At 38.2% G+C, this 26897-nt stretch overlaps 2 protein-coding genes across 4 annotated transcripts in view; both read right to left on the reverse strand.

Moving 5' to 3' along the window:
• drp2 (dystrophin related protein 2) overlaps window positions 1–26897 on the reverse strand; it is a 466042-nt gene that overhangs the window by 128544 nt on the left and 310601 nt on the right. The gene's annotated exons all lie outside the window — the stretch shown is intronic.
• Window positions 286–655, reverse strand: LOC120537240 (60S ribosomal protein L36-like). Its single transcript, XM_039766032.1, has one exon. The coding sequence runs from the start codon at window positions 629–631 to the stop codon at window positions 314–316; it is 318 nt and encodes a 105-aa protein (XP_039621966.1). The 5' UTR covers window positions 632–655; the 3' UTR covers window positions 286–313.

Below are 26897 nucleotides of genomic sequence, written 5' to 3' on the forward strand. Positions count from 1 at the left end.
TTCTTGTTTGCTATAAATGATTTGATAATAGCACAGGGATTAAGCAGAACAGAAATCATTAAAATGCAGCCCCATCACCACATGAGTCAGTCTGTAGTAATTTGCAACGTTTGAAAAGCAGGTGCAAGAAAGGATCAAGTGCAATATCTTCTAAATGAGAAATTATATATAAAAATAAAAAAAAGATTAAATCTAATGCATGACATTTAAAAGTTATATATAAAAACATCAAAAAGTGGAAAAAACAAAACAGCATTATCTTTTTTTTTTTCCACAGTTTTATAATTTTTTTTTTTTTAAGTAACATATGAAATTAGTCTTTCTTGGCAGCTGCCTTTCTCATGGCTGCTAGGATGTTGCTCAGTTCTTCTCTCTTCCTCTTTGCACGAATGTGGGTTCCAACCCTCTTCTTAATGAACTTGAGTGCTCGCTTATCCTTGGACACTTTCAGCAACTCCATCGCACGCCTTTCGTAAGGGGCAAAGCCACACACTTCACGGATCATGTCTCTGACAAACTTGGTATGTTTGGTTAGGCGCCCTCTTCTTCTATTCTGCCTTGGCTTGCTCACATTCTTGGTCACGGGGTGGCCTTCATTAAGGCCAACGGCCATGGGGTACCGGATTGCCATATTTTCCCTTCGAATGGAGGCCACACCAAAAACAGCATTATCTTTGATAATCAAGAATAATTATCTAGTTATTAAATAATTTGAATTGAAATGCACTTAACAAATATACAATTAACAATAACCAGCAAGAATAGAATGAGCAAACAAAGATCAAAGCTTTTACAAAACCTGGACCAAGCACTAGATTTTTGCAATTTTCAGTGAAGTCCTAAGACTTTCCAGTACTTATTTTGTTCTCTTCTCACAGTCCAGAAATGCTATTTAAAGTGGTTTAGATTCTGTCCTATGGTCAACTATGTTTTCTCGGGAATGTTTCCTGTCTTACTGCAATTGCTGCCCTGATATGTTCTTCTACCCAGAAAAATGGGTTTCGGAGATTAACAATGATAAGCGGACAGCATTTTGACCGCATGGCAGCTGAGTCTTGCATTTAATGGTTGGCTCGAATTCTTTCTGTACCAGATCCAACTACAGTGGGTACAAAAGGAGTTCCCTAATATCTTGCCAGCAAGAGAAGAATCCATCAGACTTGTTACATTCCTGAGAGTTAAGGACAAATATTTTGGATATAAAAGCCAGAGGTGTTTGATGTTGTTAAGGAAACAGTAGTGGCTCACTTTGTAGAGTATATGGAGATGTCTACCTGGCATATCATTGATCACAATATTCTTATAAATCGCCTTAGTCAGTGGTTGGGCCTCTCTGGCAGTATCTTAAATTGGTTTGAGTCTTACTTAACAGGTAGAAAATTCTTTGTTAGTTGTGGTAATTATACTTCAAAGACACATGATATTCTATATGGTGTTCCACAAGGCTCTAGCCTCGGTCCACTGCTCTTTTTGATCTACATGCTCCCGTTAGGTCAGATTATCTCAAGGCATAATGTGAGCTACCACAGCTATGCTGACGACACACAACTGTATTTATCAATAGCACCTGATGACCCTGACTCTCTTGATTCACTGACACAATATCTTACTTGTGTTTCTGAGTGGATGAGTAGTAATTTTCTCAAATTAAATAAGGAGAAAACAGAAATCTTAGTGATTGGCAATAATTGATATAATGAAGATATTAGAAATAAACTTGATCCATTAGATTTAAAAGGTAAAATATTTAGAGGTAATTATTGACTCTGACCTAAATTTTAAATCACGTATTAATCAGATCACTAGGACAGCACTAGGACAGCATTTTTTTCACTTAAGAAATATAGCAAAACTTAGACCCCTTATATGTTTGCATGATGCTGCAAAAATTAGATTACTGTAACGCACTCCTCTCAGGACTACCCAAAACAGACATCAATCGATTGCAACTAGTGCAGAATGCAGCTGCCAGAATCTTAACTAGGAAAAGAAAAACCAAGCACATTTCTCCAGTTTTGATGTCACTACACTGGTTACCTGTGCCATTTAGAACTGACTTTAAAATACTGCTTAAAGTTTACAAAGTCTTAAATAATCTCGCTCCTTCCTATATTTCGGAATGCCTCTCACCTTACACTCCAAATTGTCACCTTAGATCTTCAAATGAGTGTCTGCTTTTAATTACAAGAACTAGACTTAAAAGAAATGGTGAGGAAGGCTTCTGCTGTTATGCACCTAAAATCTGGATTAGTTTACCGATAGAAATTTGCCGGGCTAATGGAGGATTTTAAAAAACTGCTAAAAAATCCATTATTTGAATATGGCTTTCTAATAGCTTCATTTTGTGTAACCCTGATATTCTGTATATGCATTTAATCAGCAGCGATCTGCACCACCACCACCTGATCCAAGCACCATGATGTCCCTACATTGATGCATTGAAGGCCAGAGGGCCACATGACCATCATCATCAAATTCTTCCATGTGAAGCCTGAAAACCATGAGGACTGATTGAGATCATTTATGTTAAGTAGAATGCCCAGTGGGGGCTGGGTGGTCTCGTGACTGTGGAACCCCTGCAGATTTTGTTTTTTTTTCTCCAGCCCTCTGGAGTTTTCTGTTTTATTTTTTTTGTCCTCCTGGCCATCAGACATTACTTTATTCTTTGTTACTTAGTATTGCCTAATCTTTTTATATCTTTCTTTTTTCATTCATCAATTTGTAAAGTACTTTGAGCTACATAAAAATAATCTGTTATATAAGGAAATGTTGTTGTTGTTCACGGGAGACAGGTGGGGCAGGGCAGTGGTGGAGTTTAGGAATGCCTTATTGTTCTAGCCAACTGCATACTTGCCCACACAGGCCATTCCTACTATGGAGTTTAACAGGGGCCCTCAGAAGAAGTTCCCTAGGGCAGCACTGTACCTAGAGTTAACCAGGCAGCTCTTCAGTGTTAAGTTAAATAACCAAAAAGCATGCCAGTCCACCCCTATAACTTATTTTTAAATAATCATCCACTGATCAATAACTTGCTTCTGTAATCCACAGCTTATGTCAGTACTATAAGAGTAACATAGAACCTTGTCTTTTTCCTACATCCTTACAATATATCAGAAAATAGCTTCTAGACTACCGCTACATAAAATGTAATATTCGGTATTTTAGATGTTAAGATTCACTATTTTGTGATTTTTATTACTTAATGAAGCACACATTGCTCACAATCTGCTTGGTATACAAACACAAGACATGGCATCACCCATTAGAGATCCTGAAATGTAATTGAGTGCGCTTTCAAAGCGTTTTTTCCATTTCAGAAAATCACCTCCAGCTTAAGAATCACAGGTCTAATGACACAAATGTAACTAGGCTACGTTTCTTGCTGTATATTTTTCTATTTAGGCTCTAGCTCGTTTCCCTTTTTTATAAACAGTGTCTGAAAAAATACATGCTAAACATTTTAGCAATGCACATCTAAATATCCCTGATCTAACTCAGTGTGGCTTTGTGTATTTGTGTCCTGTGATGAGCTGGCACCCCCTTCATGGTTACTTCTTTCTGTGTGTCCAGTGCTGCCAAGGTAAGCTTAAATCCTTTGTGGTGATAAGCTTAAAAACAGAGACATTGTGGCAGTATTTTGAGGCTTAGTTTTGGCAATTTTTACTGTGGTATCTAGTATAAAATAAAAGTACTGTAATATGACATAATATAACGTGTGAGTTCAAGAGAGGCTACTGAGGCTCCTTTATACCAGAGGAAATACACCTTCATGACGCTTCACTGTTGCTGTGACTACTCCTTTTTTACCTTCACCCAAGTCACCATTTTTTCATTCTTTTCAGCCAATATGGTATGTATTTATTGTTTGTCACAGCATAATAATATTTATTCATTTATTGATTGAGCTTCTGTAAAAAGCCAAGTTCCCCATGGGTACAAATAAAGTGCTATCTATCTATCTATCTATCTATCTATCTATCTATCTATCTATCTATCTATCTATCTATCTATCTGTTGTGATGTTAAATTTTGGTACAACTTGATAAATATTTTGTATGTCTTTATTTGTAACTTAGGCAAAGCAATGTAATATTAGTGTTACATTAGTGAGAAGCATTCATGTTTACCCCCCTCCCCCCTTTTAGGAATGGGTTGGGGGAAAGTGCCTCAAACCAGTTTGGCAAGTGTTTCTCTGCTAAAGTCTCTCTCTCAACCCCCACACAAAGCCAGGCTGCTTAACTGCTAAGCTTTACCTTAACATATGGTTTTGGGGGGCAGGTGTGAAGGTGTTCTATTCCCCGATTGGTCTGAAGTATGATTCTTTGGAACTGGCTTGTATCAGAAGCCTTTAAGTACCACGACGCCCTATTGGCTCTAGGGGTTGGACAGAAAACCTCTAAATTTGCTTGCTTAACCTCACTCTCTCTCTCTCATTAAACTGATGCATGAACTGAAAAGGACAACACAATGAAGAGCACAGCTCGGCAGCCATATTGAGACAGGCATGCGGCCTGTTCTGAAGAAAGCTGACCACAAATCATGCCTTAACTGGAGACATTTTAAGTAACTAACAAGTCTGTGTGCCACCTGAAACTACACGTCACCATTTATCAGGTATCCATCTATCTGAGCAATATGCAGAAAGTGGATAATTGTAAAACAAATTTTTACTGTAACATGCATGCAAAATAAAACTACTGTAATATAAGAGAAATTTACAGCAAGTAGTGTCAAATGTGTGAGTAGAGTGTGACCAATTTTGAGGGTGCACAGCGTAAGAGATGGTGTTATTTATATAGTTTCCTCTTCTGCCAGAAATGGAGGCTTCTGCTGCCTTCTTTTCCGGTCTTCCATTTTACAAACCTCGAGAAACAAGAAATAGTGCTTATTTGAAGGATCAGCACAGCACAAGGTTCACCAGTACCACAATTATACTGTTTATTTTATACCTTTCAACCTTCTTTCGCATTTTGCAACTGTTATAAACAGGAGTACCTCAAACCCTGTAACATCTTTTTGTGTGTTCTTTTAACAGTAAATGTAATATAAAGTTTGAGTGCATAGGAATTATGGGAAGTGTTGCTTAACACCATTAGACACCTTGGTGTGGCTTAACACCATTCGCTGCTGCATTACTGTAAAGCACATGATTTATACTGCAAAGCCAACACAAGTGTACAGGCTGAGGTACACACACATGACATTGTTTGCTCGTTTGTTTCTCTAGTAACAAAGCCAATCAATCATCTGTTGATGAACATTTTGAACATGAGACTCAAACAATCAATATTTTTGCCTTTTCATCCATCCATCCATTTTCCAACCCGCTGAATCCAAACACAGGGTCACGGGGGTCTGCTGGAGCTAATCCCAGCCAACAGAGAGCACAAATATACAATTAACAATAACCAGCAAGAATAGAATGAGCAAACAAAGATCAAAGCTTTTACAAAACCTGGACCAAGCACTAGATTTTTGCAATTTTCAGTGAAGTGGTTAACTATGTTTTCTCGGGAATGTTTCCTGTCTTGCTGCAATTGCTGCCCTGATATGTTCTTCTACCCAGAAAAATGGGTTTCGGAGATTAACAATGATAAGCGGACAGCATTTTGACCGCATGGCAGATGAGTCCTGCATTTAATGGTTGGCTCGAATTCTTTCTGTACCAGATCCAACTACAGTGGGTACAAAAGGAGTTCCCTAATATCTTGCCAGCAAGAGAAGAATCCATCAGACTTGTTACATTCCTGAGAGTTAAGGACAAATATTTTGGATATAAAAGCCAGAGGTGTTTGATGTTGTTAAGGAAACAGTAGTGGCTCACTTTGTACAGTATATGGAGATGTCTACCTGGCATATCATTGATCACAATATTCTTATAAATCGCCTTAGTCAGTGGTTGGGCCTCTCTGGCAGTATCTTAAATTGGTTTGAGTCTTACTTAACAGGTAGAAAATTCTTTGTTAGTTGTGGTAATTATACTTCAAAGACACATGATATTCTATATGGTGTTCCACAAGGCTCTAGCCTCGGTCCACTGCTCTTTTTGATCTACATGCTCCCGTTAGGTCAGATTATCTCAAGGCATAACGTGAGCTACCACAGCTATGCTGACGACACACAACTGTATTTATCAATAGCACCTGATGACCCTGACTCTCTTGATTCACTGACACAATATCTTACTTGTGTTTCTGAGTGGATGAGTAGTAATTTTCTCAAATTAAATAAGGAGAAAACAGAAATCTTAGTGATTGGCAATAATTGATATAATGAAGATATTAGAAATAAACTTGATCCATTAGATTTAAAAGGTAAAATATTTAGTGGTAATTATTGACTCTGACCTAAATTTTAAATCACGTATTAATCAGATCACTAGGACAGCACTAGGACAGCATTTTTTTCACTTAAGAAATATAGCAAAACTTAGACCCCTTATATGTTTGCATGATGATGCAAAAATTAGTTCACGCTTTTGTTTTTATTTGACTAGATTACTGTAACGCACTCCTCTCAGGACTACCCAAAACAGACATCAATCGATTGCAACTAGTGCAGAATGCAGCTGCCAGGCAGGAACCAATCCTGGGTAGGTTGCCAACCCACTGCAGGACACACACTAACACACCCACACACCAAGCACACACTAGGGCCAATTTAGAATCTCCAATCCACCTAACCTGCATGTCATTGGACTGTGGGAGGAAACCCACGCAGACACGGGGACAACATGCAAACTTCATGCAGGGAGGACCTGGGAAGCGAACCCGGGCCTCCTAACTGTGAGGCAGCAGCGCTAACACTGCGCCACCGTGCCGCCCTTTTTGCCTTTTCTCTTTTTATATTTGTATTAAACTCTATTTTTGAAAAGAACCATATTGCTATAAAAATGTTCAATTTTATACAATCTTGCTCTAAATTAACCATTAACTTTTACAATTACAGCCACAACATATAGGGAAATGAGCAGAGATGATGAAAAAAAAAACAATGGCTGAAACAACAGACTGTCGTTAGCCTCCTAGAGAGCACATTTTTATAAAGCAGACAATGCAAATGTAAGTGAAACACGTTCGTGTAACCCACGTAGCTTTTACTCTTCTTCTTTCCATGTTCTTTCTATATCCTTGTACATCCCATGCCATCCAATGACTGTTTGGATTTTCCTCCCACAAACTGAAGATGCACAGGTTGGTTAAGTTAACTGGCAGCTTCATGCTGGCCCAGTGTGATTAGGCATGTGGGTTGTCTGAGTGTTCCCTGTGATGCACCAAGTACTGCTGGGACAGGCACCAGCTCTGTGTAGCTCTGAACTGGATAAGAAGAGTAGAAAACAGGTGGACAGATAGATATTAATAAACTGCACTGAGTAAACAATAAATTGGGCATGCATTTATACTTCTGCAGAGTTAAGCTGTATTTGTTTTGCTTAATTGCATATGAAGACAACACATTTGCATTTACAAATTGATTTTCAAGATTGACTTTGCTCAGTGGTGTAAATGGGTTGAGCTGAAATCACCGCATGAACCCTGCTAAAAAGCTTGAGGCAGGTTCCCTGAGGCAAAACTGAATAAATAGAACAGCGTCGTTAATATTTTAATGTTGACTTGCCAAAAAAATAATGAAGACTGATAGGCAGTATGCATGGAAGATCTCTTTTAAATCCTTAAAGCACAAAACACAGACAACCTAAACATTTAGACAATTTCCTAGTGATCAACATTAAAGAAACGTAGCGGTAATATCCATCCATCCATTTTCTAACCCGCTGAATCCAAATACAGGGTCACGGGGGTCTGCTGGAGCCATTCCCAGCCAACACAGGGCACAAGGCAGGAACCAATCCTGGGCAGGGTGCCAACCCACCGCAGGACACACACAAACACACCCACAAACCAAGCACACACTAGGGCCAATTTAGAATCGCCAATCCACCTAACGTGCATGTCTTTGGATTGTGGGAGGAAACCCACGCAGACACGGGGAGAACATGCAAACTCCACGCAGGGAGGACCCAGGAAGCAAACCCGGGTCTCCTAACTGTGAGGCAGCAGCGCTACCCCTGCGCCACCGTGCCGCCCAGCGGTAATATGAAGTTATTAAAAAGTCTTTGCAGCATTCACATAATAGGTGAGACACCACATTTCATTGCTGTAGTCAGAAAAGGAGATACATTTTTTATGTGCATATTTACAGTGATTTACCTCTCTCCAAATGTAGTAATGTTGCAAATTCCAACTATCCATCTTTTTTAATCTGTTTATTCCAGTTTGGGATTTAGAACTAACTGGGCACAGAAACTACCCTGCCAGCATTAGGCCAGCCTTTGATGGGGTGTAGTCCATTGCTGGGCACACACACATAAACAGCTACACTCACTCATACTGGGCCAGCTCAGAATTTACCTTTAGAATTACCGTACATCTTTGACACATGGAAAAAAAAAACAAGTAAAATATTTAAACTCTATTACCAATCAATGATTAATATTCAGTATATGACTGCTGGGATGGACTCTGATTCATCGTGACCCTGAAACAGATTAACTTATAAAGCAATTTCTGAATTTTCCTGCCTGAAATGATGCATTTTTCCAGGCAGCACTTAGACTGCAACATTTTCCATTATATACTTTCAGCATATTAAAAACAGCATGAACTTATAATGTATAACAGTCATAGAAAAGAATATTTTGTAATTTATTTTTATTTTTTACAATATTGATAGTAGTTGCATTTGCATAAATTGCAAGACTCTGCCAGCTAGTGCCTGCTATACTACAGCATAATCAAATTTTGTATTCATCCATTCCTAACAAAAAAAGTGTTATTATGTTATTCCACATAAAGCAAAACTTTATAATGTGTAGCGTGACTGCAGAACTGTAGTTCATACTAGTAGTGAAGTTGTGTAGAGAAGAGCAACCATGTGCATCCTGAGGGCATGTTCTACTCTCAGCCAAAGAGCAAAAAAAAAAAAAAAAAAAAAAATTGGACCAAAAATTGAACAGGTTTTCACAAAGGGTAGATTTACAAATCATCAGGAAGTAGTAGTTGGTGAGATTATCAACACGACCAACTAGAAAACCAATCACCAAAAATTCAAAATGAGAAACAAAAATCAAAGCTACCACTCAAAGCTAAAGATTATTAAACAGAAGAATCCAAAAAGTTTAATGTTGAAAATAATGTGCCACCACCTTTAATAATGTGAGGGTACTGACATTACATACCACAGGAACAGCAATCATCTAAATTGGTAACCACAACATGGCTACTACCTTGAAAATCAACTCAGATTTGAGTCCTTCATTAATCATGGCACTATGGACGGTCAACATGTTGTATGTTGCTTAGCATAAGAGTTTTACTGTACTCTGAGCATGTGACAACAACGACCCTATGAATTTATAAAAAGGTAGCACCAATTACGACATTCCAAAAAAAATATGGTTCAGAAAACAACACAAAAATGAATTTATAGACAACTGTTAAAAATATGGCAATAACCAAAAAATAAAAATGAAACTAAAGGGTCATACTTGAAATATGACACTAAGGGCATTAGAATGAGAATGCTGTGTGGGGACAAAATCCACGTCTTCAAAATTCTCAAAGGCACCATTAAAATTGATCCAGTAGAATTTGTTCACTAAAATGCTGAACTAATTTCTCAAAGAAACTGAAAAAGGACGATCATTTAGGATGAATCAGAATAGAATCAGAAATATATTTTTTCATTCAAAAAATAATGAGACTTTAAAGCAAACTGCTGAGTCATTTGCAAAATTTCTTAAAGTCTTGTGAATTAGATTTTAAGACAACCTAAGTTGTGGCTCACCAGACAACCTTTATGAGTCAAATGATTTTCTCTCACTTGAAAAATCTGCACTTTTTTTTTAGCCCCCTTTTATTTTATTCTAACTGCCGCTTTATCTGTAATCATAATGAAAAGTGCTGGATCTGAAAAAAGGGGAAAGAATAGATAAATATAAATAAATTTATAAATAAATAAAAATAGTTGGAGCACACAAAATACCAGTCAAATAAATAGGAAAAACTATGGCTGTGTCACTGGAACTAGCTATCCCAGTTTAACACTATAGGGGTGGCTCACATGTAAGTGTAAATTTCACAGCTCTTATTGTCTTTGACAACAAGTGTTCCTTATACCAGAACTCAGGACTCCATCTATCCTGGGAGAGGATAATGTGCAGACAAATAGGTTTATACTTATGACTTTTGTGGCATTTCAACAGCTTTCAAGGCCCACAATCCACTGTTGGTTTCTTCTTCTTATTATTATTGTTATTTTTATTATTATTATTTATCAGCTCCTACTACTTCAGACCAGCACAGCACATTGCTCTTTAGTAGCTGCCAATCCACAAAGTCACTCTAACACAATCCTGGTCCTTCCTGGTCCACTACCAACTGACTCTCTGCCTACTCCCTCTTTTAACTCCAGCACCATGTTGCCAGCCAGTCCTATCACATCATTAACACGAACATTAACAAGTTGTGGACACACAGATTTATCTTTACATCAATATTTACAATTAACAAATCCCTGACATCAAGCACAACATTTTTAAGGCAATGCAATCTTTGTAATGTCATGTCATGCTCTAAACAGACTTAATCCAGACCGGGGTCACTGGGGGTACATTGGAGAATATCCCAACTAACATAGGGCACAAGGCAGGAGCAGGGCACTAGCCCATTGCAGGATGGCAAAACACACACACTAGGGTCAATTTAGCATTGCCAAATTCACCTAACCTGCATGTCTTTGGACAGTGGGAGGAAACTGGAGCACCCAGAGGAAACCCACATGGACATGGGGAAAAAATGCAAACTCCACACAGGGACTACCAAGGACATGCACCCTGTTCTCCTATAGGCAAGGCAGTAGCGCCAGCACTGCACCATCCTCTTTAAAATGTATTTATAATAATTTTGTTCAATACACGGATAGCACCAATCCTAATCATCAAAATTTCAGCAAATTTAAACTATCCTCTCCAATTTAAAACACATTTCAAAAACTCTTTTCACATTCTGCCACAGACATGTTCACAAATGAACTGTATGTTTGCTAGGCTCTACAGAAAAGTTTGTTTAAAAATGCTTTACAAGTTGAACAGTCTAAGTGCCAAAAAGTCTTCATGCTTTAAAGCATGAACGCCTTCATCAAACCCACTGAAAGATTAGGAACTCAGTGCAGCAAAGCCCAGCTAAGCAATTTTATCACTGCCCATCTTCCATTGGCTATTAACTGAATTGTTACATAAACCTGTAAGAAAACTCTAAAGAGGAAAGTAACTGCTTAGATAAGATCAGTTCAAAGATGAAAGGTTAAAGGCTTGTCCCCTTCATCTGCTTATGTACAGATACCATAATACTGAAACTCTGGGCACGTAGAAAGACCACCACAACTTAAAGCACTGTTTTGTCTATAACAACATTGAATCTTGACTCAGAACTAGTTTTGTCCTTTTTCCATTCAAGTCATCACAGCTACCAAAAATACATAAGTCATCTAAGACCCCAAATGAAGTTATCAACATTCAGTTGCCAATCAAATAAATTTATATACTGCCTGTCATTAGAACATTTGAACAATTTGGACATAAATGTTATGGTTATTCCTCATCAGGGACATGGGGACCTAAAGGGTATCACAGCAAGCACTGGGCACAAATCAGGAACAATAGTTTTGTTGTTGTTTTTATTGTTTTTCATCCATCCATCCTCTTCCGCTTATCCAAGGTCGGGTCGCAGGGACAGCAGCTTGAGCAGAGATGCCCAGACTTCCCTCTCCCCGGCCACTTCTTCTAGCTCTTTCGGGGGAATCCCGAGGCGTTCCCAGGCCTGCTGGGAGACATAGTCCCTCCAGCCTCCTCCTGGTTGGACATGCCCGGAACACCTCAACAGGCAGGCATCCAGGAGGCATCCTGATCAAATGCCGAGCCACCTCAACTGACTCCTCTCGATGTGGAGGAGCAGCGGCTCTACTCTGAGCCGCTCCTGGATGACTGAGTTCTCACCCTATCTTTAAGGGAAAGCCCAGACACCCTGCAGAGAAAACTCATTTCAGCCACTTGTATTCGCAATCTCATTCTTTCGGTCACTACCCATAGTTCATGACCATAGGTGAGGGTAGGAACGTAGATCGACTGGTAAACTGAGAGCTTTGCTTTACGGCTCAGTTCCTTTTTCACCACGACAGACCGATGCAGAGCCCACATCACTGTGGATGCCGCACCGTTCCGCCTGTTGATTTCACACTTCATTCTTTCCTCACTCGTGAACAAGACCCCGAGATACTTGAACTCCTCCACTTGGGGCAGGATCTCTCCCCCAACCCTGAGAGGCCACTCCACCCTTTTCTGGCTGAAGACCATGGTCTCGGATTTGGAGGTTCTGATTCCCATCCCAGCCGCTTCACACTCAGCTGCGAACCGATTCAGAGAGAGCTGAAGATCATGGCCTGATGAAGCAAACAGGACAACATCATCTGCAAAAAGCAGTGACCCAATCCTGAGTCCACCAAACTGGACCCCCTCAACACCCTGGCTTTTTTTTATTGTTTTTGAATTATTATTTGGTGTGTATGGCTTTTTAAGTTACATACGTTGTTTCTGTTGGGTGGCACTCTCCCCCTCCCCAAAGGTTACAATGATGTCAGCAGTAAGGGTTCGTCCTCTGCCTTTATATCGAGGTGGAAGAGGTGAGTCTCTCAGTGGTTCAATCAAAGTTGTTGGAGTTTGCTGTCTGTGAGTATTATTGCTTGATTTTCTTGGCCATTGGATATCTTATCTTTTTTGTTCTTCTTTTTGGTAATATAAACTCTTCATTTATAAAAATTCCTCTTTGGCCTCATCCCTTAAGGCAGTTGTTTTTACAGTTTCCTCTCCCTTGATGCTGTCACACGCATGTGCCTAGGGGACAGTTTAAGGGTTCAGATAATTGTAATCTTCCCCCAAAAGCCAGGGGGTTCTGTTGACTAATGCCTCTTCTCTTCCACTCTCTGAAAACTGTAAGATTGTCAACCATGATACCTCTGATGTCATGTCCGGTTTCCAGCCACCTGGACCCGTCTCTTTCTGCCAAGATCCTTTTTTACAGGAAGCAGTGCCATCTTAGTTAGTCTGGTTTGGAGACTCGCATCATTACAACATTTCTTTTTAAAGCACTACCCACATTTTCTTTGAATATACGTAGTACGCCTTCTAGGTGCCCCAAACATCCTTAATCTCTATGTATCTTTTTGTTACAGTGCAAAGAGTTTTCTTACATAGAACTATACTTTATGAACTGCCTTTTGGACGATACTCCCACAGACACTTAAGTTTGAAAATAATACAGATTATTTACTAAGGGTCACACATGGAGCCAAACAAGATTGTAAAGTCAATGATTCTCAGCTTGCTACCTAACCCTTAGACTACATTGCACTTGTCAAGGACGTGGCAAAACAGTATGTACAAAAATGCAGAATAACTACTTAACTCTCAAATTTGTCAGCGAAAAAATAATATTTTAATCATTATGCTATATTGTCTTCTAAGTACTACTCCCTCTGATGCATATTTAGAAAGATCGATATTCACATTGTTGTAACACCGTACACAAACTCAACCCTGCCTTTGTGCCAGGGGGTCACATCTCTTCATTCCTCATTACAGACCATAGTACAAGCAGACATCACACGTCTATTCCCAGCAACTTTCCATTGTAGTGTACACTGCTGCTTGTGGTGACATAGAGAGCATTCACAACTCTGTTGGAGCCAAATGCTGGATGAGTCACTTTATCCCTGCAAAAATGCTCTTTAGCTCCCTTTCTAATTTTTATCCCATCAGGAGAGCACTTTACTTCTATTTATTTTGTATTTGTCTGCAATGTTCTAATTCATTATGCAATTGAAACAAAGCTTTGGACTAATGAGAGTAGGTGATTGTTTCCTTAAGTTTACCAGACAAACTCACTCTAATGTATTTATTTCTTATACATTTAAATTTACAATTACAAAAGAAATAACAAACAGCATAAGTATATTAGAAGTGAGCTGTCATATTTAAAGAAGCTAATCAGCTAACTTACAATACAACTAAAGTAAATGGTGCTAGAGACATATACTGTATATATTATGTTTTTAAAAAAACAGATGAAGATTTAATTCATGCTGAAAAAAAAGGAAGCTTAAAATGCATTATTTCAAGTTGTGAAGTTTTCATCAAGGAATACTGTGTAGTATCTATCTATCTATCTCGCCATCTTTTTATCTATAAAGAGAGAGTATATGTATTTAAGGTATGGTTCGATTGTGTTAATGCATCATTTTATGAATTCTTGAGCTCTTGTTGTAAAGGACACATCTTGTAGAGTCAAATCAGGCTTTCCCATGAAACACTTTTTTATTTTTTTTTATCTATCATATTGTATCTCTGTTTATTTAGAAAGTGGACAAATAATACCATTATCTACTGTGACAAATTATCAGTAAAGCGGTCTCAAGCTAATACCAGTGTAAGTAAACTGAACATTTGCCCAAAAGGAGAATTGCTCTGGTAGGAATTTAATCTCATTCACTTGGTGATGGTTTTGAACCACTCAGTATCAGAATCAAAGCTTGTGCAATGCCCCACAGCTAAACTCAGCAGTGGTAGTGCTGGTTATAAAATTGAGCAGTTCAACGTTAGCAAGAATAAGTAACTTTGAGGTGAATACATTGGCAGTCATGTGTATTTCCTAAAGCAATAATGTGTGATTCATATTCAATAAAACACTGTTAAAAAATACATTTCTGGGCTGGCTTAGTGGTTCAAGCTGCTGCTGCTGTTGCTACTTTACAGCTTCAAAGTTCTGAATTCACGCTCTGGCCTGGTCAATGTCTGAATGGCGTTTGCCTGCCTTTTTTTCTGTGCCTACATGTTCGAGGATTCTATTTTTTATTATTAATTTTAATTATAATCATATAACAATCCATACAATAAAGTCAAACTTAACAAACAAAAATTCTACCCCACCCAAAAGAAAAAGAGGAGAGCCAACCAACAAAGCAAATTTTTAAAAGCAGTAAGGAAGGAAGAGTATTATTTTCCCTGGTATAGAATCATATTCTAAAATGTTATTGATTAGATCCTGCTATATTTTAAAAAGGTTTTGAACAGATCCCCTAAGTGAGAATTAGGTTTTTTCCAATTTCAAATAGTACAGAACATCAGTTACCCACTGGCATAAAAGAGGTGGGGAGGGATTTTTTCAGTTGAGCAAGATAAGTCTACGTGCTAGTAGTGAGGTAAAGGTAACTACAGTCTGTTTGTTCTTCTCCACTCTAAGCCCATCTGGAAGTACACCAGACACATCTGTTAATGGATTAGGAGGGATTGTGACACCAAGGCTGTCTGATGGACATTCAAAGATTTTTGTCCAAGGTTGTTGGTTGATTGGGAGTATGTACTGATACAGTGCGCCGACCACATGACGAAGCACAAAGGATCCCAAATTAAGACCTGTGCACACCCATACAGCGGGTGACACCTCAGCACCACATTCATTCAAATGGTATAGTGTGAGGCTTTCTTTACAGCGGATGGATTGCCAATTCTGCCATCATCCACCAAGTTTTCCCTGTAAGTTGTAGTACCTGCTTGAAGGGCTGGATGCAGTTACTGTCAACAACAACAACATTTATTTATATAGCACATTTTCATACAAACAATTTAGCTCAAAGTGCTTTACATTATGAAAAAAGACAAAATAAATAATTAAAATTAGGGAACACTAATTAACACAGAATAAAGTAAGGTCCAATGGCCAGGGAGGACAGAACGAACAAAAAAAAAAACTCCAGACAGCTGCTGAAAAAAAATAAAATCTGCAGGGGTTCTAAGGCCACTAGACCGCCCAGCCCTCTCTAGGCATTCTACCTAACATAAATGACCTCAATCAGTCCTCAATGTATTCAGGGTTCACATGGAAGAATTTGATGATGATTGTCATGTGAACTTCTGGCCTTCAATCCAACAATGTAAGGACATCACAGTGCTTTGATTAGGTCAGCGTTTCTCAACATTTGTGACCCGAGTTTTCATAACAGTTTTAATCGCACCCCCCCTAACATTTTTGAAACCCTAATAAAATTTATTCCTATATTTTTTGCTGCCCATACACTGCTACAAGTTTTATTATACCTACTTAACTTTTATTGACATTTATCTAACTCTATATTTATTTTTCTAGTATCAAAATGTAGTTTAAGTTAATTTGTTTTGGTTTCAATAGATGTATTTTTCATATTTTCAATTCTTGTTTTCTTTTTTTCACGTCTTCGCGCCCCCTTTTTTATTGCTTCGCGTATCCCTAGGCAAACGTGCCCCACAGGTTGAGAACTGTGGCACAGATCGCTACCACAGAAAATCGGACAGAGAACAGAAGAGAAAGTAGGGGTTAGTATGGATTTTGGAGCCACCATGAATAATATTGATAATTAATTGTATATACAGAGCATCAGGATTTAACTGAGATGAAGCTATGAGAAAGCCATGTTAAAGTAATGTGTTTTCAGCAGTGTTTTAAAGTGCTCCACTGTATTAGCCTGGCGAATTCCTATTGGTAAGCTATTCCAGATTTCAGGTGCATAACAGCAAAAGGCCGCCTCACCACTTCTTTTAAGTTTAGCTCTTGGAATTCTAAGCAGACACTCATTTGAAGATTACGATTTGGAGTGTAAGGTGTCAGACATTGCGATATATAAGATGGAGCGAGATTATTTAAGGCTTTGTAAACCATAATCTAAATGACACAGGTAACCAGTGTAGTGACATCAAAACTGGGGTGAGGTACTCTGATTTGCTGTCATACAGAGGATGGAGAAATTACAGGTTTAGGACCTTGCTCAAGGGCTCAGTGGAGTGGAATCACTTTTGGCATTTATAGGATTTGAACCGGCAACCTTCCAAGTACCAGCACACATCCCTAGCCTCAAAATCCTTTTAATTTGTTGCACAACCAAAACATGAGGTGAGGCTGGAGCTCGATCACAATGTTCATAGGTTGAATATTGCCCTAGATACTTTTATGACAATTTTAAATAAGATAAAGTACTCGATAAAAGATTTTAAGTTGAATGATTGAATGTTTTGTGCATATTGAGCTACAGTGTATTCTGTGCATGGCTACCTTCCACTCCTTTTCTGAAATATTAAGTGACAGATCCTTTCCCCAATATACCCTGGGATCTTTGAAAAGAAGGGACTCTAAAACATTTTTATAAATTGTAGCAATGCTATCTGAGTCTTCAAGACTGATCAATATTTCTTCTGGAATAAAAATAGGTTGAAGGTGGGGAAATTTGGGCAGGTTCAGTCTAGAAAAGTTTCTAATTTGAAAGTAGTGGAAAAATGGTGTTAATGAGAAGTTAAATTTGTAGCTTAATTGCTTGTAGGATGCAAAAGCATTATTGGTGTACAAGTCTCTAAATTTTTTAATCCCAGACGTTTTCCAAGTGTTAAATTCTGTGTATGTTTGAGAGGTTAGAATAGAGTGGTTGTCATGTAGAGAACCTCTCTGTCTTAACATGCTTCATACATTGGTTCCATATTCTGAGTAAATGAAAGGAAATTGGATTATTAGTGTATTAAAGCAGTAGTATAAGTGGTTGAAGAATCAATATTCACTGACAAGTGAGTAGGCCAGCAATGAACCCAGCAATTCTTTACTCACACTGGCATAGTATGCAACAAGTTTAAAAGTAAAACTGGTAAGCCTTGTTTTTCAACAGTAAATAGCTTTAAAACCCAGGCACTGTCTGTGTGGCATTTTCATGTTCTACCCTTGCCTATGTGGTTTATGCTCTGCATTTTCTGGTGTTCCTCATGCAAATGTGTAGATTATTTTAACTGGCAAGTCGAGCTACTGTGGGTGTACACTTGGATGTTCCCTTTCAATGGACTGATGCCCTGACAGTAAGCAATCAGTCCCTATGACTCAGGAATAGATAAACAGTTTGGAAAAAGGACAGAAGGAGCATTACATCATTGTAATCACATGATGCCTACAATACTGCAAAAGGTAAAGAATTAATTTACTATTAAGTGTACTTCCGGGTGCTGTGCCATGCAGCAGCCGTTACAGAACTCTGTCTGTATCAATATCTTAAGGATATCGGAACATTCGGAATGCCGGTGACTTCAAACAAGGAATTGAGTGTCTACGAGGCATGTTCCATTTGTGGACACCACCACCTCGACATCTGAATATTAATTAATTTAAATATAAACCTTGACCACAGTCTGAGCAGGACTGGCCTTATCTTGTTGCCACCTAGAACCCAGTTATTGAGAGCAGCATCTCTCTCTTATCCAAAACAGAAGTTGTTGTATGTGTTTGGGGGGAGGGGGTTAAATGATATCCGGGAATGGACTACAAAATGCAGCACACTTGGCTCAAGAGAGGAAAGGACAATGGTCATGACATAAGGACTCATCACTGTTTACATCTAGACAATGTAAAGAAGCCATTAAGAAGGACAACAGATTGTTAGGTTACTTAGCACGATATGTGGAGTACAAGTCCAAAGAGGTTACAGTAGTGAGGCCTGTTCTCATCAAACTTTTTGTGCTGTTCTACTTGGTAGGAAATGAGTGCACTAGCTGCCTGACCTTTGAATTCTTATAAAACCTTACCTTGTACATCTTGCCTGAGTTGCCTCGAAAGCTTGCATATTGTAATCTTTTTAGTTAGCCAATGGAAGGTGTCATTTTGCTTGACTTTTCACTTGTTTGGAAGTAAACACCCAGCTTTCATATTTACTTTACTTTGTATAACAAATGTTTAACTTTTACTGCAACACACTGCACTCTTGCTTTTGTAAAGATGGCTTCCATCTCATGTTTTCATCCCTCATTGTTTCATTCTTCCTGTTTTATTCTGTGATTTTATGTCTGGAGCTTAACAGAGATGTGTGGGCACTGCTTAGCAGACTATGATGCACTGGTCTCTGATCATCTAGGAATGGATCAAGGTTGTGGAGAAGAAGTACATGGAGAATATTAGCTGTGGAATGAGATGGTGGCCTACTTGTTAGGATCTTGTGGTGGAGTCCAGACTTTCTGGCTGGAGCATTAAATCTGCAAAATGGAATGCAAAGTGATTTGTGATGTGATGTGATGTGAACATTCATCTTGGACTCGTTTTCTCTTGGAGAATTTATGAGTGCTGTGTCATCACTGATATCATGATGGCAAGTGAACTGTTTGCTCAAGATTTACTGAAAATGAGCAGGGAGACAGCCTACTCCATAGTGTTTGTATGAAAACACCAAGCAGGCTGACTACTTATTGCCATAGACAACAGTACAAATGGAAACATCTTCACATCAGGCCTACTCATAAGAAACAGTTTTGCAGTTGAATATTGTTGCATATTTTCTTACATGTTAACACTTTTCTGTGTGTTATCTTATTTTTTTATACCAAGTAAGAGACACCCCATGGTGCTGCACTGCTATTGACAGTTGACTGTTTGTAATAGTTAGAGTTCACAGTGGGACCCAGGTGAGTTTCATCTTGTGAACAATAAAGACAATCAAACCCTAAATCAGGTCAGAATTGTGCAGACGCAAAGAAATGTACTGCCTTGCTATCACAGATCAACTAATGCATAAAACAAAGTAAGGTCAAGTGATTAAACCCTATTGATTCCCAGAAAATCCTTTACAATAAATAACAAAATAAAATGCATGCTGTTATTAACTGCAGCCCATTTTAAGAAGAGGGTAATCACATAATGATGTAAAAGCATTTTGTTTTCAGCATACTTGCTCTATGTTGTTTTTTAATCAACATGCACTTTGGAAACATAGCTGTTAAGAAAGAGCTAGAAAGTTGCAAGCAGCTTAGATCAGCTTGACTAAGCATTAATAATTTATCATCCCCAACTTTAAAAACACTTAGTATAGATTTTCTACCAACTCCAGCACTGTGGCTCAGCGACTGCTATTGTTTGATTAGCTTTGTTCATATGCTCCTTCACTTTGCACCTTAAATCAGAATAAAAATACCCCTTCGTAAGCACAAACTGTATGCTTAATTCTTCCTTACTAATACATGGGCTTCCCCCTATGCAGCTTTCTGAATAGCACTATTTTTAAAATCTAATATTAGTAAATTATGTAAGGATACCAAAAAGAATTGCAATACACAAAAAATGAACATACAGTCGTGCAAGGTAAACTGTTCTCATATGCCTACATAATCCCCCTGTGCAATTTCATCTACTGTCAGATTTAGACAAGTAATGCTCTGCTTTTTCTTTTAATTATTTAGTTATTTTTATTTCAGTGACATCATTTTGTCACCATTTTGTGTGTTTTTAATGGAAACCGCCATCACTTGAGTAGGCATGTCCTGAGTTTGATAGGAAATTAAAGAAAGACCTCAAAAAGGCTTTAATCAATTTTCTGAGTGAATTCTGTTTGAACTAATTTTGTTTAAAGACTAAGAATTTACTAATCTCCCATGAATTTAAGTTACCAGTCTCCATCTGTTGTGTCTCTGACCTGGAATCAACTGATTATCCCCCAGAAATGCCTCAAACTCTCTTGCACTGATAAAAATAATTAAGTCTGCCTGAAGTTCATGTTGGATGCAACACTTACAGTACCATTCCTTCTCAATCAAACCTTTTATTTATTCTATAGAAACCTGGTTTGAATTGCAGCAAATAAACTAACAGGAAATCAGGGGTGCATAAAGGGCCAAATAGAGCCATGTTAATTCCAGCTGAATAGAAAGGAAAAATGCGTACTTCCCTTCACCCTTTCACTGAAGCAAATGTAGCTGGTATAAAGATACTTACCCTAAGGGTTATTGTTTATGCAGAGAGCTGCTTAATGCTATCTTTGTTATCTGGCTTTGTTTGAATAGCACTTTTTCTGCAGGCTGTATGCCTGTCTAATTTGTCTTAGGAAGCCACTATTCTGCACTGTTCTCATTTATAAGACCAACTCTGAGAGAAATGTCCAAGTGCACAGATCTTCATGCCAGTGTTGTGGACATGGGAGGTTATAACACCTCCACTGCCACCAGGCTAGCAACCTGTACGATGGATGGTAAGACAGAGAGATATAGATTAAACTGTGAATATTAAGGGCATTTCAAGACAAATTCCTAGTACACATTAGAGTACCTGGCTAATAAAGTGAATTCTGATTCTAACCATAGAATCCATTTGAAAAGTTATGGTACAGTCTTTTTCACTGTCGCCTGCAGATGGACAGTGTGGTGAGTGGCTGGGGCTGCTACACAGCCGGGACACCCAGGAGGACTCGAGGAGGGCTTGCGCGTCCTCCAGACTATTAGGGGGCAATCACCCTGGTGGCTTTGGGGACCACGGGTACAGAGCTTTGAAGCTCAGCATTGTAGGGGCCCGTGATCACTGCCAGGGGGCGCCCCAGTGCCTTTGGAGCCCTGGACCTCACCACTTCCACCACACTTGGAAGTGCTGGGGGGAAGAGGACCGGGGACATCTGGAGTGCTTCCAGGTGCACAGCCGGCACTTCCGCCACACTGGGGAGTGCCAGAGGAAGATTGTCAGAATGCACCTGGAGCACTTCCGGGTGATTATAAAAGGGGTCACCTCCCTCCATACGAAGGCTGGAGTTGGGAGAGAAGGAGACGAGGTATTGGAGGAGGCAAGGAAGCGGCCTGTAGAGGAAAAGGCATTTGTGTAGTTGGCCTGGACTTGGGGGACTTTTGGGGTTTGTGTGCACTTTTGTAAATAGTATGTAGAATAAATGTGTTGTGGGTGAAACAATGATGTCCGCCTGTCTGTGTCCGGGACAGCTTCCACAACAGTTTTACAATGCGTTTCATGACGATAGTATTAAACATGTACACTGTGTGTACTCCAAAGGTTCTTTACTGTAAAGGTTGTTTTATTCTAAATAATCTTTTCATTACAATAGACTTTTTTGTTTTTAATTGTTGTTATAAGAACTAAGGTAAATCAGAACTTGCAAAGCAATAAAGGATGCATGAAAAACAAACCACTTAAGAAAATCGTATTCTACTAAGCTCATCTCAGTTTCACTGTGAATTTACATAAACCTTACCTGATCTTACAGTTAAGAATAACGTGATATTAGAAACAGTGAATATTTCTACAGGCTGACTGACATCATTTACTGACCTGCATTCGATACTGATGGGACAGTCGCCAGACCCTCCAGTTCTGAACTGGGATATGATAGTGGATATCAAGACCAGTGATGTCACAGGGCAGTCATTCATCAGTGCCAAGATCTAACACTAGATTAAGGTTTTAGGAAAAGGAAGCATAGAACACACTCATAATTTAAGGTTTTCCAGACGTCCCGTATTTCCCAGGACTGTTATGTATTTCTCACTGAAATTTGGATGTCTCCATTTTTTAAACTTCATTTGTTCTGTATTTTAGACATAATTTCTCAGTTTATCAACAGAGCAGTATGCAAGTTGATGTAGGAGGGGTTCTTTAGATTGCACATCCTTTCAAAATCACCAATCGTATTGTTTCTATTCAAAAAACAGGAATATCCGACCAATCAGACATTCAGTATTAATGGTGTGAAGCTTATAAACTGGAAATTGTATAAGTGTAATATAAGTTCTGAAATGGCTTGCTTTAGCCACGTCCTTATTCCATAAATATGACAACACTTTTGTGCTTGTTTAATGACAAACTTCAGGAAGAACTGACATTTTTGAAAAAAAAAATATGCATTTGGTTTCAAGAACAACAAACTGATATGCTAAACATATGGAAGCAGATGTTCTATTTCCCGTGGAGGATGCAGAGATATTACTCAGCATATCAGTACTAAAAAACATACAAACTCCGACAAGAGTAGGTGTACGCAATAAGGCCAAGATTTGAAGTGGACACAATTTATGCGAGCATAGGGCTGTTGACATATCGTTCAGCACCATAAATAAAATACCATTTGAGTGGCTTTCTAATCCAACCAAGTTATCATCTTTTGCAAGCAGTGTCAAAGTGGTCACAAAAAGCACTGCAACATAGCTGTATACACTAAACAAGTTCATAAGATGTTGTTTAAAATACACAAGTAATAAAAAAGTGGCTTTGAATGATGTGTTTGTTGGCTTTATTCTTTAGAAATGTTATGGGTATGAGCAGTGTAAATGTGTTTATATACAGCACTGTAAAACCATTATACCGTCAGTCCCTGCTCTCCAATAACCCCCTGCTTCCTATGAGGGGCCGCCCCGCATTCTTTCATGAAGAATCTGGTCACCCTAGGAAAGCTGATGTGTGGTTACTTTCAATGACAGTGAAACTCTGCATTTTAATACATTCTTATTCATCATGGCACCAGAGAGTGGTTACTTGATGAATGACAGCTAGATATTCTGGTAAGAATTTATGACTAGCACTACTACAACAATATATTTCTTGTATAGCCCAAAATCACATATGGAATGTCAACAAACCCGCCTTGACTTCCTAAGAAGATAAGAAAAAAACTCCCCCCAAGAAAAGCCTTGTAGGGAAAAAAATGAAAGAAATTCTGGGGAAGGCAATTCAGAATCAGACCCCTTTTCCAGGTAGGTAGGCCGTTCAAAGGATATTAAAAAAAACATGGCATTCAGAACACAAGTAGGAAGCAGATAAAAAAAGCATGCAATTGTTTGCGTTTAGTAAAAAAAAGCAAATTTCCTTTCTCACTTGTAAAAGTACATGCAAACTCTTCCAAATGTATATGTAAAAATTTGCACCACTTACATATTATTAATAAAAATTTTTAATCCTTTATTAAAAAAATCTTAAATTGTGTGTTCGAGCATAAGTGCTTCATTCTTTATAACTGGTGTTAGATGAATGGCTGCCCTACTAGAACAACTCTGATGTTGTTCCAACAGCAACTGATTCCCCAATATTGGATCATCTGAGGTCCAGTGATGAATTCATGTGACCTGCTCTATTTCATTTACATTGCAAAGACAAATCAAATGCATCCACTCAATATTTTTGTTAGCAAATCGAGAAAAGATGTGTGAAGAAGAGAACAGTGGAACAATTATAAAAGAAATGTAACTTCACGCAGGCATTTGATAGCACAAAACAAGGTCTAGAAGAAGGTCAAGACATACCAAATCTGATTTCAATTGAAGTAAGAGTAAGTTTACATATTGATGATGGAAAAATAGAACAGAGATCTTGTTATATTTGAGGTAATATTATATGTGTGTAATTCTTGATCTTTGATATGAAGCACGTCAGGAAGGATAAACCTAACTTGAATGTTATTAAAAGACATTTCCACTGGCTCGACCTCACTTATGTAGCACAGTCACAAGAAGAGAGCTCATTAAAAAAAAAAGATTCAAAGAACTACAAAGAAGATAATTTTCATTTAGGTGAATGTGCATATTTGTCTTGTAAAAACATGAAATTCAACATGCAGAAGAGGCAGTTAGACAATTTCTCAAATGCCCAGGGTACACAGAACATTGCAGAAGGTATATCATTACTTATTTATTTAACTGGCCTTAATCCAAGTTGAGCATAACTGAAGCGTTACACCGCTAAATCACATCTCGTCATGTAAAAATATGTGATGCTAAATCCCACTGGGCATTAGGTTTCAAGCCTTGACTGTTACATTAATGCTAGTTGGTGCAAATTCAACATAAAGCCCCAAAAATCAACTTAGATGACATTTCCACTGTTAAAATATGACAAGCATGGTCCATATACACTACATCTAGAGTCTATGGAGCCAGCCCTGGAGGTTTACAGCTATGAAAGAAAAAATATCATTTAATAATAATTATGACAAATATCCAACCATCCAATCATCTATTACTAAACTGGACTAAACCATTTCAGGTAGTGGGGGATGCAGCCTATAAGAAAAAATGTAAAAACATTTTGGTTCCACCCACAGTTCGGGTACATGCTGTTAACTCAGTTTGACTGCTTTAATTTGCCCCACTGGCAGTGTGCCATGGAAAGCGAAAACCAAAAAAAATAAAAAAGGATGAAAAGGATAGATAATGGGATGAAAAGTTGAAAGAAGAATAAATGTTGATCTAGAATACCTGAACACCTAGAGCATTCATTCATATATTAGTTTTCTGTACCTGTTGTTTTCATTATAGTGTTACCTTGGGCCAGGGCAGCAGCATTTGCTAGTCCATCCCTGGCTACCAGTCCATTGCGTAGCCCACTCACACACCCAAAGTTGTACTGACCGCTGAACAATTTTGAATTGCATATTAACCTAAAGCACAAGGCACAAGATACAAGAGGCTAACGGTAGTACTCAGAGGAAACCCAGGCAGACACGTGCAGGACCTGGAACTCCATACAGGCAAAAACCTGATGGAAGGTTCAAATCCAAAACGCTGGATCTATGTGACAGCAACACTCATGGCCACACCGCTGTGCTCCCGTACAGTATGATTAATAAAAAAGAAACTCATAGAAACTTCATGATAAAATTATGAAAATAATAATTTTTTTGGAAAAAAAGAAAAATGCAAATTAAAACATGGATTACAGTATTCTCTCTACCATTTAAAAACTAGATTAGGAACCCCAAGTAAGCATGAGTCTATCAACCTGGAGGAACTTTATCTGTCACTGGACATCTCATAAACAGAAGAAAGGGAAAATATCTTTGGTAAAAGGAGCTTGTCTCATTGACTATTCCTATGTTCTTAACTGAGAAAGTGTTTTAATAGCTAATGGTGCAAAGTTAACCCCATATTTTATTATCAACACTGTTTGTAAGTGAGCTTCACAAGAAAAGAGCCAAGCCTGATCCTGCACATCAGTCACTATGTTAGGAACTCATGGGGTTTCCTCTTCAACCATTTTCTAATATTTTTGGATACACTGGTTTTATTTATTGGTTGCATTACGTTTTTGAAGGTATTGTACCACCATTTGTTGTCTTCCCAGTTGAATATATTAACGGACCTGTTGTTAGTGTTGTGGTTTGTGACCACAAGTTTGGGGTAACACAACACAAAGTAAAGCATTACTAGAATCTATTTACATTTTCCAGGAATGAAGTAATGTAACATATTACAACTGAGATTCTTGCAATCACATTTCAGTTACTGACTTAACTAGAATTTTATTAGTTGTTTTGAACATATGCAGATAATTTGTACTGTAAATGACTTAAAGGCAGGCATTCCATCTGACATAACGCTCAAGGAGGAAAGTGTGGCTATCCAATCTGCGTCTCTTGCCCGTTTAACACTGCAGGCACATACTGAACATCAGATTTTACAACACTGCACAGTATTATTGGAGAAGTGTCTTACTTTATGAATTTTGTTTTTTCTTTAAGATTGTTTTGAGGTTGATTGTGTCTTATTAACAAATAAAGATTTTCAGTTTTACTTTAAAAGATGATAACTTTTCAGCTATAGAATACACTGAAATAACAGGCTTAGAGAGAACTTAATTCTAGTTCAATAAAGAAGGAGCAAAGTGAACTGCAGAGTGTCTCTGGAAACGTTTATAATTAAATATTGGCTACATTGATATTTTTGTTCACTGTGATGTAGAGCCTCTTAAGTGAATAGTTTATAAGGAATTAGATATACAGTGGCAAAAGAAGTCTTCTGCATAGAATGAAATGAAAACAGTTTGAGCAACATCTGCTGTAAAATGTACCACCATGTTCCCACATGCATTTTAATTATTTCTGTGAAATCTCTAACATTTTTGCAAAAATGGAGCAGAAGTCTGAGTACAGGTAAGGCAACGGAATCGTTAGTTTAATTGTTAGTGAGTTTATTTACAAAATGTGATCTGCTGTGGCAATCCCTAATGGGAGCAGCCAAAAGAAGGAGAAGAAAT

The sequence above is a fragment of the Polypterus senegalus genome, chromosome 10 (genome assembly GCF_016835505.1).
Source record: "Polypterus senegalus isolate Bchr_013 chromosome 10, ASM1683550v1, whole genome shotgun sequence".
Classification (NCBI taxonomy): Eukaryota; Metazoa; Chordata; class Cladistia; order Polypteriformes; family Polypteridae; genus Polypterus; species Polypterus senegalus.